At 40.9% G+C, this 11,555-nt stretch overlaps 1 protein-coding gene across 1 annotated transcript; it reads right to left on the bottom strand.

Annotated features, from left to right (window-relative positions):
* On the bottom strand, positions 3,980 to 5,330 carry LOC107607920. The gene is made up of 4 exons (XM_016309818.1): positions 4,928 to 5,330; positions 4,751 to 4,823; positions 4,288 to 4,615; positions 3,980 to 4,189 (listed from the first exon to the last, which is right to left on the bottom strand). The coding sequence occupies exons 1-4, from the start codon at positions 5,328 to 5,330 to the stop codon at positions 3,980 to 3,982; spliced, it is 1,014 nt and encodes a 337-aa protein (XP_016165304.1).

Raw genomic sequence — 11,555 nt, 5'->3', positions numbered from 1 at the left:
ATAGAACCAAGAGGTAGTAGGCAATAAAGACCCAAGGCTCTGAGCATCAACTTCTGAGATAGAAAAAAAAAAGAAACATTAAAAAGCTCAAAAAAGAATAAAAAAAAATCTTAGTAGATGCTTGTGGTGAAGATGCGTCAAGAAGAGACCTGGGCAAGTAAATTCTTAGGGGTGTCTCAATACCTAGTACCCTAAAACCAACTGGTTTGGGAGTGCTAATTGAAAGCTTAATTAAAGGGTTGTCTTGACACAAAACACTTAGAGTCGTGGTCAAAAAAGCAAAACAACCCTTACTACCTCAAGGTGACAATCAATAGAAAGGACTCCTAAAGCCTATACCTGAAAGAACCCTCAAGGATCCAAGAGTTTTTCATGTCATTAAAACATTCATGCATGTGTTGAACACTTAGCCTTACTCTTAGTTGTATTAGAATCACTCAAAGCCAAGGCCTCAAGTTATAAAGGTTTACTCACATTGATTTACTTGGGACAAGCAAAACTTAAGTTTGGTGTTGTGATGACTTGCATCATCTACCCTTCTTTCATGCATAAAGAAGACCATAAAAGAGCATAAATCTCATTTGATCAGTACAATTCATACATTATTTGATGAATATTATGGTACACTACTTTGAGATGAGTTGTGCTGAATTTCAGGTGAGAAAAGCATAAAAAATGGGGTAGAAGACAAACAAGAAGCTGGGCGTGTGAAACTGGCGTGACACTTGAAGCAAACGCCACAAAAACGCACTGGCGTGGCACGCCAGTACTAAAGTCCAAAGAAGAGATTCAAAGCATGCATATGGGCGTGGCACACCAGAGATTGGGCGTGGCACGCTGATACAAAATTCCAGAGAGCTACAATGGAGGACACAAAAAGGGCGTGGCACGCCAAGCTGGGCATGGCATGCCTGACTCATCGACCACTATGGGCGTGCCACTTGAGCAAAGGGGCGTGGTACGCCAACTCTCCATCCCAAGAAGAACCTTCACTATGGCATGTCACTTGGTGTCTTAGGCGTGGCACGCCAGCCCCAAGAAGTCACTTAGGCGTGCCACTTGAGAACCCAGGCGTGGCAGGCCAAGCTTGAAGAGTTCACAAACCCATGGGCGTGCCACTTGAGCAGCATGGCGTGGCACGCTGGTACAATAATCCAGAGAAGGGGTTAAAGGAAATTGAAGACTGGGTGTGCCACTTAGTATCGAAGGCATGGCACGCCAACATTAGCATTTCACTATGGCGTGCCACTTGATGGCTGAGGCGTGGCACGCCAACTACTGGAACCAAGAAAAGATCATGGGCGTGGTACGCCAGCCTTTAGGCGTGGCACGCTGGTATAAGTTTCCAGAGAGGATGAAGGATGCCAATTACATGGGGCATGCCACTTGGTATCAAAGGCATGGCACGCCATTCACCATTCTTCACTTAGGCGTGCCACTTGAGTAGCCAGGCGTGGCACGCCAGTGTCATTCAGAAGAAAAGCATTGGGGCGTGCCACTTGAGTTCGTGGCGTGGCACGCCAAACAGAGCAACCACTCACCCACAAGAGGGGCATGGCACGCTAGACCCTGGGCGTGCCACGCTAGTTCAACTTTCCAGAGAAGTCTAGCCAAGCATAAAGCAAGGGTGTGGCACACCAGACCTAGGGCGTGGCACTCCAGTACAAGTTTCCAGAGGCAAAGAGAAGTGAGAAAGGCAAGGGGCATGCCACTTGAGTTCGAAGGCATGGCACGCCAACACAAGAAATCCACTATGGCGTGCCACTTGAGCTCAAAGGCGTGGCACGCCAAGGTTGAAAGAGGGACGAGCGTGCCACTTGAAGGATTAGGCGTGGCACGCCATGCTAGAAATGAAGAGCACGTGACACGCCAGACGCACGCCAGCCACACGCCAGCTTAGAACTCATGCTTATTGAGTGTTTTCTTTTCCGTCCAAAATGTAATTTTCCTTTTTCACTTTTGTAATTCTTTTATTTTACTAGGAGTAGTATAAATACCCCCAAGGAGTATTGAAGAAGGGGGTTAAGCAGTCAGTTTTGGATCCACTTTTACACTTCAGTTTTGAGTACCTTTTGAGCTATGCGTAGCTAACTTCCCTCTCATTGAGAGAGGGAGCTCTGCTGTACTTGATGGATGAATGATAGTGAAATCCTTCTTCTCTTCATCTTCTCTTTGATTTTCTAGAAGGAATTTCGTTCGTAATGCTTAGTGTTCAATTATCTTGGTAAAGAGATTGAATGCAATTGGGTTTCATGGGAACCTTGGGAAAAGAAACATGAAACCATGCTTGAAATCCCTTCTCACACTAGAGTAGAATCTGGGTTTTGGTGTTTGGATATGTGACATATAATCCTCCCTCTACTTAGACCTATGATGGTGTGTGGTATAATCAGGGACCAAGCATATCTCTCTTCATGAGCAATTAGACCAAGGAATTGGCTATTGATCAAGATCTGAGAGATTGAGTCACCAAGGGATTGGGGCTCAATCAATCATGATTGCCAAGAGGTCAATGAGTTGCATGATTGAAGAGGATATAAGCTAGAATTGATCCAAAGAGACAACATCTCCCAATCTCAATGAATTTCCCCATTCTTATCTATCCATTTTTTTATAGCTTAATTTTACATTCAGCAATTCCTCATTCCCATTTACATTCAAGTCATTTATGATTCTGCACTTTACTTTCTGCCATTTATGTTTCTGCACTTTATTGCTTTTCTTTATATTCTAGTCATTTACATTTATGTCATTTACAATTCTGTACTCTACATTCCTGTTGATCCACTTGACTAATTCATCAATCGATTAAAACTGCTCGAATTCGCAAATCTCTGTGGATACGATCCCACTCCACTGTGGGTTATTACTTGACGATAATTTTGGTGCGCTTGCCAAAAGGACTAATTCACCAATTTTGAATGGGGTGTGAATTCCAGTCATCACTAGGTTACTAGAGTCATAATGTCTGACATTTAGTGGTAATTCTTAGGTAGTTAGTTGGCTCTTGTATCCATTAACGCTAGCCTTTTATCAACTAGTTTGGTAAGTTGGTTAGGACTTATGGATTAAGGTCAATTATGCTTGCTTGACTTACTCCTCGATGGTTGGGTTTGACTAGGCGAGATTGACTCATCATAATTACCATAGTTGTGGTTATGGTGATGATAGGATTCCTTGGACCCTCCATTCCCAAGTCAAGGCCTCTTTATTGCATTTTCACTAGTTTTGATCTTACCTTCTCTTTACTTGCATTGTTTACAATTTTGAGCATCTCTTAGTTCTTTTATTGCTTACTTCTTTTAATCTTTCATTTCTCGCTTACAAACTCCCCTTTTCCTCACAACTGAAAGAGAAAATATTTCATTTGCATTCCTAGGGAGAACGACCGGAGGTTTAACTACTCTCGATTATTTTGTATTGAATTTATTATTTGATCTTGAGAATTCATTGTTGGTTTGGACTATGCTACCAATGAATTGATTCTTGTTTTGATCGATTGATTCTAGATCAACAAGAATTCTCAATCGTCAATGGCACACCGTGCAACCTTACGATCTCCTTGATGTACAATCTCGCCAACTCATCCATCAAATAGTTTACTCGGATAGGCAAAAAATGAGCAGATTTGGTTAAGCGATCCACGATCACCCAAACCGCATCAAATCCTGACCTAGTCCTCGATAAACCGGTCACAAAGTCCATCGCAATTCCTTTCCACTTCCACTGAGGAATCTCAAGTGGCTGTAGCATTCCCGACGGTTTCTAATGCTTTATCTTTACTTTCTGACACGTCAGGCATTTGGATACCACTGTAGCTACATCACCTTTCATCCTAGGCCACTAGAACATCTTCTTTAAGTCATAATACATCTTCGTACTACCGGGATGAATGGAAAACCCACTGTTATGAGCTTCGAACAACAAGTCTTGCCTCAGACTCCCGACATCCGGTATGCAAATTCTCCCCTTGAAATAATTACTGAAGCTTTTGCTCGTCTTGCTGAGCCCTCTGAATCTCTATCTTAAACGTACTTGAAATCTGTAATTGATTTAAACAGGCTCTCCTGGCAACTTTACCAATATTTAGCTTAAGATCTACAAACTTGTCCACTAACTCTTCTTCCTTAATTCTCATCCAAGCTATTGTTAAGGACTTCTGACTCAACGCGTCTGCCACTACATTCGCCTTTCCAAGGTGATAACTTAGTTCAAAATCATAATTCTTAAGCAACTCCATCCACCTCATCTGATGCATATTGAGCTCTTTCTGATCCAAGGTGATACTGGTCCGGCTCCCGGCACCAATTCAATCGCAAATTTAATCTCCCTTTGGGGTGGGAACTTAGGAATATCTTTCGGAAACAACTCCGAAAAGTCTCTAACTATCGGGATTTGATCTAAGTTCTGGGCATCACCCAAAGCATTAGCAGTCAACAAAATATAATCGTGACTCTCTTCCCTACTACAGTGCACTATTACAAAGTTCAGGTAAAAACCCTCAGCTATCACTGCTCTATTTTCTCCTTCCGGCATAAACTGAATTGACCGCTCAAAGCAATCCAGCAAAACCCGATTCTTCGACAACCAATCAAACCCCAAAATTATCTCCAACCTAACCATTGGTAAACAAATCAAGTCAAGCACAAAATCTCTACCCTCAAGCTTGAAACCTACTTGCCTACAACCTGACCTAGTCATAACCGTTTGATGCGGAGTATGTACATGCAATTCAAATGCTAATTCTGACACTTTCAAGCCTAGTTCCTCAACTTTATCAAATGAAATAAACAAATGCGAAGCTCCAATATCATACACCGCAACTAAGGTCTTATCACGAATTAAACGTATACCTCTCATCAACGGATCTGCCTTAGAAGCATCCTTGGCGTTTACAGCAAACACTCTCCCTTGGTGTTGAATTTACCCGCATTCGGGTTCTTCTCACGAGTGCAATCTCTCGCAATGTGACCAGGCAAGCCACAATTGAAACAACTACCTAAACCAATCTTGCAAGAGTCATATGGATGAAAATGCCCACAACGCACATAAGTCAAATTCGGAGAAATCTTACTCTGATTTCCTCTTCCCTTTGCATGCTGAAACTGGTTCTGAGTATTCTTTCTGAAGTCTCCTTGATCTTGAGGCGCATATCCTCCTCTCTTGAAACTCTGACCCCTCGGATGAAAATACTTGCCACGTCCCCGAGTCGTGTTTCCTCCATGAGTGTCTTTGGGCGAAGCTACTATTTTCGCATATTCTTCCACAACTCTAGCCTTGTTCACCAACTCAAAGAAGATATGAATCTCCATAGGAGGCACAGTAGTCATGATGCTATCCTTCAAGCCCCTCTGGTACTTAATACATTTCCATCTTTCGTAGGTCTCCGGGGCACCCTCTGGAACCAGTTATCCGTTTACTTGGGATTAGTTGAGCCTCAGAAACTTGGAGGATGAACCTTGGGGAAAGTCGCCAAGGTCATCGGAACACCTCCCGTGTTATCTCCATTCCCTTCAACATTATTATTCGCATTTCCTTCGCCATTCTCGTTTCCATTCCCAGCCCGGGTGGCCTAACCTCTGCACAGCTTGCAAAGTCGCAGCAGCATTAGCTTCAATGGTGTTCACGAGATTTGCCATTGCAGCCATGAATTCGGCGTGGTTATCGGCCGGTTGCGCATTTCTACTCTCGGCTCAAGAACGTGTACGACCTCGCACATGAGTGGCCATTAGGGTTCCTGTCTACACCAAACAATCGATATCAAGGTGATCAGTCTCAATATCAAAAGCCTAGTGCTTCAATTATCCCAAACAGGCACTCACAAACAAGCATGCTATGCATATATAAAATAGATAACCTAATAGCATCAAAGAAAAGACACACAGAGTATGCAATGAAGTACAATCGGTCCATCCCTCAGGCTCACGAGGACGAACCACTCTGATACCACTAAATGTATCACCCTAATTACCCTAAGCCTTACCTCGCGTCATAAAGCAAAGGTTAATCAAAGGTTACAACAGTTCTAAGCTCATACATATAATATATTGAAGAAAATAATATATTCTAGAAGCCCGATGAAGGATATTGCACAAAACAGGATTTAAAAAGCGCAAAACGTACTCACGAAGCTACTAACTTAAAGCACAAGGTATAGGCATAATATAACAAAAGATAAGAGTATAATATAACAAAAGAATCTAGCCACAGCTCGCAGAGTTTAAGTCAGATAGCTATATACAGACATACAGAAATCTGAGTTAAAAACAGCTTATACAAGTTTTTCTCTCGACATAAGCCTCTAAGCAAAAGCAAAATACAAAAGTGAGAGATATATATAAACAAAATAATCAAAAGGGACTCCAAAAAGTATCATGATCCTCCGCTTCTATCACCATCCAAGCAACTCACCGAGGTGGGTTGCGACCTACATCTGAAAAACACAACAGAAATATGGTATGAGAACCAGAGGTTCTCAGTATGGTAACAGTGCCCAGTGATGTAAGATATAAGACCCCGAGATGCCAAAGGCAATCCTAGAACTTCATATCCAGCACAAGATTCATCTTTAAGCACAACTAAAACAGTAAAGCATAAGTAAAATCTTAACATTTAAAAAGGGTAATCTAACTTAAAGGATTCTCTAACTAACAACTCTCTGCTATCCCACAGCCTTCACCAACGTATCCTCCATGCGATCCCATCGCCACCGCCTTTCTAGCCTCCTCAATCCCAATAGAAAACACAATTAATTACAATGCAAGTAAAACACAAGTAAAGTCATATATTTCAAGTAATTCAAGTAGGCAATGAGACATGTTCTACAAATAGGCAATTAATTACAAGTCGACAAAGCATACAAACAGATAGAAGATGCACATGATAAATGCCTATCCTACTGGCTGTGATATCACATTGTCGGTTCAACTGCCAACCTGACACATCTCCGTGGAGATGTCGCCCTTCGGAATCATCATTGGGAACCCCCGATATATAGTGCTTGGAACACCGTCCAGGATTTTGTGCCTGCACATTCTATTGATCCGAAGGGATGCGAGCGAGATACTCTTGCCACAGAGCTCACATCTCAACGTAAGCGGGATTAACCACCATCCTTACGCTGCAACCGCAACCTCGACAGGCGAGATTAACCACCATCCCTGCCAGGTGCATAGCGTCTCAACAATCTCAGTATAAAACAGTGGTTTAGTGGTTTTCAGAAAACATTTTCAGTATATCATGGATCCATAATTTCATTTCGAGTCCTCGACTCATCTCAACCACTGTCAATTCACATTTTCTTTCCGAACTCAATACTTCGTCACTTTCTCAATTTACTTTCAATAATCATCAATTCATTACTATTCCTTCTCTCTGAACTAAACCCATCCTCAGTACACCAGAAATCTAAGCCTCCGTTTTCTAACTTTTCGAAATAATACCAAATTCAATGCCATAGGGTCGTTCCCATGTCTTGGTACCCGAAAATAAGCCCAAGAGTCTTAAAAAGGTGTCACAGAAATTTACAATCTCATTAGGAAAGTGAAATAGTTGAAAACAAAGTTTTAATTGGAAAACAGGGCATGTGCGTACGCACAGGGGTGTGCGTGCGCATGCCCAAGAGGATTTTTAAAACGTGTGCATCCGCATAGGGGTGTGCATACGCACAAGTGCAATTTTTCACAATTCTGTTCGCTAGCACAAGCTGTGCTAGCGCCCCAACAGACTGCCTTTCCCAACGTGTGCGTGCGCACAGGGCTGTGCGTGCACATAGGTTGTAAATCTTCATTGGTTGTGTGCGCGTACAGGTTGTGCTAGCACTCTAAATAGAAAGCCTTCCCCTGTGTGTGCGTACGCACAAGGCTGTGCGTGCGCAGAGGTTCGAAAAATCACAAGGGTGTGCGTGCGCACATACTAGAAATCACAAAATTCTGTAACTTTGCAGAATTTCAGATTTTGGAACCAAACTTCCCACAATCATATCTTCCTCAACCAAAATTGGATTTCCACCAAATTTACACCATTTTAAAGCTTGTTCCATCTTCTTTCATTGGAATAAAAAGCATTGAATTTCAAGCAAGGTAGCTCAAGATATGATTCATGGAAGTTCACCAAAATTTTCATTTTTACCAAAGTTCACAAATCACCAATTCCCCAATCCTCAACCAAAATCAAGCCAAAACCCTTCGAAATTCCGATTTACATTATAACTCACCCTCTTTAGGTCACATTTTACCTTTCTTACCAAATTTTCCTTCACATTGCATTATTCTCAACCTCAACATCAAAAGTATAAGACTATAATCAATCCTCACTCAAATTTTCCATTCACATTACCATTCCATCAACCTCAACATCACATATATCATACAAAACCAATTTTCAATCCACACAACCATTCATCATCATCATATCATTGTCAATCATAATAATTAAACTAAAAAACCATCAACCCATCATAAATCATCATACATCATCATTCAACAACTCAACAACCATTTTACTTCAAATCTATCTTATAGGTCACTAGCCTAAGTGTCCAGAAATATTATATACTACATAGAGGAAACCAAAACCATACCTTGGCCGATTCCCAATATGAACCAAATCCTCAAATGAGCACCAACAAGCTAAGCTTAAATGAGCACAAGCTAAGCTTTCCAACACAAGCAAGCCACCAATTCAACTCCAACAAGCACCAACAAGCTCCAATAATTGCCAATAATCACAACCTCAAGTTATAATACACATAAATCATAACTAATCAACCTAGGGCTCAACTTAATCATAATTTCACAAGAGTTTAAAGAGTAACTCACCTTACCCAACAGTTTTGGAAATTTTGAAATTTCATCAAAAGCCCTAAAATTTTGAAATTTTGGAGAGAAGAACTGAGAAGGATTCGTGATATCCTGATGCACGGAAACTTGTCTCTCAACAAATTTCCCTCGGCAAGTATACCGAATTATCGTCAAGTAAAAACTCACAATAGAGTGAGGTCGAATCCCACAGGGATTGATTGGTCAAGCAACTTTAATCAGAGGAATGCTCTAGTTGAGCTAAGCAGAAATTTAGTTGAGATTTGCAGAAACGTAAATGGCGGGAAAGTAAATAATAGAAAATTTAAATGTTGGAAATAAAGAGCAGAATGTAAATGGGGAAAAGTAAATTGCAGAATCTTAAATGGGGTACTGGGAGGATGAGCATAAAAGTAAATGGCAGAAAATAAAGAGAATGGGTAAGATCAGAAATAGGGGATTCATTGGGCTCAGGAGATGTTGTATTCTCCGGATCAAGTTCATTCTCATCTCTTCCTCAATCAATGCATTGATTGATCTCCTTGGCAATCTTAAGTGATTGGATTCCAATTCCTTGGTCTAATTGCTCATGAGAAGAGATGAAGTATGGTCATTGATTATACCACATGTATTCCCAAATCAAAGTGTTGGTAGGATTATATGTCACTATATCCATTCAAACCCCAATTTGGTCCAACATGAGAAAGTATTTCTAGCATGATCTCTTCATTCCTCTTCCAAGGTTCCAAAGAGATCCAAGTATGAATAGCTTCTTTTCCAAGACAACTACCCAATTGGATAAAGATTGAAAGATTTATAGTAAAATCAAGAGAAAAGAAAGAAGAAGAATAATGAAAACTATTATTGATCCATCAAATTACAACAGAGCTCCCTAACCCAATGTAAAGGGGTTTAGTTGTTCATAGCTCTGGATATGGAAGAAGATAAAGAAGAATGATTCTCAAATTAAACCAGAAATTACAGAGAAAGTAAAATATTCAGAGTGTAGTTCTCCAAAATGCTAAAAGCCCCCTACTAGTTCAAAACTACTCTTGTATATACTACTCTTCTGCTCTTCTAGTTGGCTCTTCAAGTCTTGGATATGGGCCTTTGATCTTGAGTTGAAGCAGTTATAGTCTTCAGTGGGCTCAGCTTTGCTTGCAGAAAAAGTGTGAGTTAGGCATGGACGTTAGTTAGGACGTTAGTGGTGCTAACATTAAGTGAAAGTGTGGGTTCGAGAACGTTAGTGACGATCACCTTTTTCACTAACATTCAAGACCAAAATGATCCACATTAACTTCAACATTAGTTATACTAATGTGACCACTAACGTTGCCTCTTGGTCCTTCGCAAACGTTATTGGCATTCACCTTTTCTAATAACGTTGCTAATTGCCTCTTTTCCCCACGTTAGAGTTCACGTTAGTATAACTAACGTGACCCTTAACGTGGGCATGCCTAAGCTTCGAGAGCGTTAGTGACACTTACCTTTGTCACTAACGTTCCAAACGCCCCTCCTTCCCACGTTAGAGTTCACGTTAATTAGATTAACATGGCCACTAACGTGGTGGCAATTACCATCTCCAACGTTAGTGACAAAGGTGAGTGTCACTAACATTGGCAATTTCTTCCTCCTCCCATGTTAGAGTTCACGTTAATTGAATTAACATGACTCTTAACGTGGCTAAGTGTGCCATTTTGGGGCGTTAGTGGCATTCACTTTTACCACTAACGTTGGAGCTCTCTTTTTCCTCCACGTTAGCTACCACGTTAATGTAATTAACGTGGCAACTAATGTGGGCTACGATGGCTTCGAAGGCGTTATTGGCGATTACTTTTCTCATTAACGCTACAAGCTTGTGCCCATTCCACGTTAGTGGTCACGTTAATTAGATTAACGTGGCTACTAACATGGCTACTAACGTGGCTCTTCCTTGCTTCCTTTGTCCTGAAATCAAGCAAAGAAAGTGCATCAAAGCTCTATTCCAAGTCATGAGATCATGCATTATCCAATTTGTCATTCAATTCACACATAATTCTCATGAAATCATGTAAAGTTCATGATGCCAAGGCATCTTAGGCTAGTTTCACTAGCATTTTTCTGTTAGTTTTAGTTGTTTTATGCATTTTCTTGAGCTTAAAGTAACCAAGAATGGTTAAATGAATAACAAAGCAATGAACCATCCAAACAGTATGATTTTGATGCAAATTCCATGAGTTTTTAGTTATATTACTTGAATGCTATGAATGGAAGCTTTCTCATGAAATTTTGCAAGACTTTGATGTAGTTGTTTGGATGATTTCAGGGAAGAAGAGGCTAGGCAAGGAAGCAACAAAATCAATAAAGGAAGCTTGAATATCACATGTGGAGTTTAAGTTCCAGTTTAAGCTTAAACTGGAACTCAAACTACCAAGCCATATAATGCTGGGAACTATCAGTGGCGTTTAAGCTCCAGTTTAAGCTTAAACTAGAGCTTAAACGCCAAAATCATGAAAGCTGAGGAAAAGCTGAAAGTGGCGTTTAACCTCCAGTTTAACCTTAAAACTGGAAGTTAAACGCCAGAATGAAAATCTCACCAGGAAGCATTTCCACGTTTAACCTCCAGTTTAACCTTAAAACTGGAAGTTAAACGCCAGAATGAGAATCTCACCAGGAAGCATTTCCACGTTTAACCTCCAGTTTAACCTTAAACTGGAGGTTAAACGCCAAAAGTGAGAAAGGCACCAGGAGCATTTCCACGTTTAAGCTCCAGTTTAA

This window comes from Arachis ipaensis, chromosome B01 (genome assembly GCF_000816755.2).
Source record: "Arachis ipaensis cultivar K30076 chromosome B01, Araip1.1, whole genome shotgun sequence".
In the NCBI taxonomy this organism is placed as follows: domain Eukaryota; kingdom Viridiplantae; phylum Streptophyta; class Magnoliopsida; order Fabales; family Fabaceae; genus Arachis; species Arachis ipaensis.
The sequence above is the reverse complement of the archived record's forward strand: the minus strand, read 5'-3'. Positions and strand labels throughout refer to the sequence as shown.

Coding starts and splice junctions, on each gene's coding strand:
- LOC107607920 (XM_016309818.1), bottom strand. CDS start 5,330: ATGACTACTGTGCCTCCTATGGAGATTCATATCTTCTTTGAGTTGGTG. Junction 4,616..4,750: donor GAGGAACTAGGCTTGAAAGT/GTCAGAATTAGC, acceptor ACCAATGGTTAG/GTTGGAGATAATTTTGGGGT. Junction 4,190..4,287: donor TGGTGCCGGGAGCCGGACCA/GTATCACCTTGG, acceptor CACCTTGGAAAG/GCGAATGTAGTGGCAGACGC.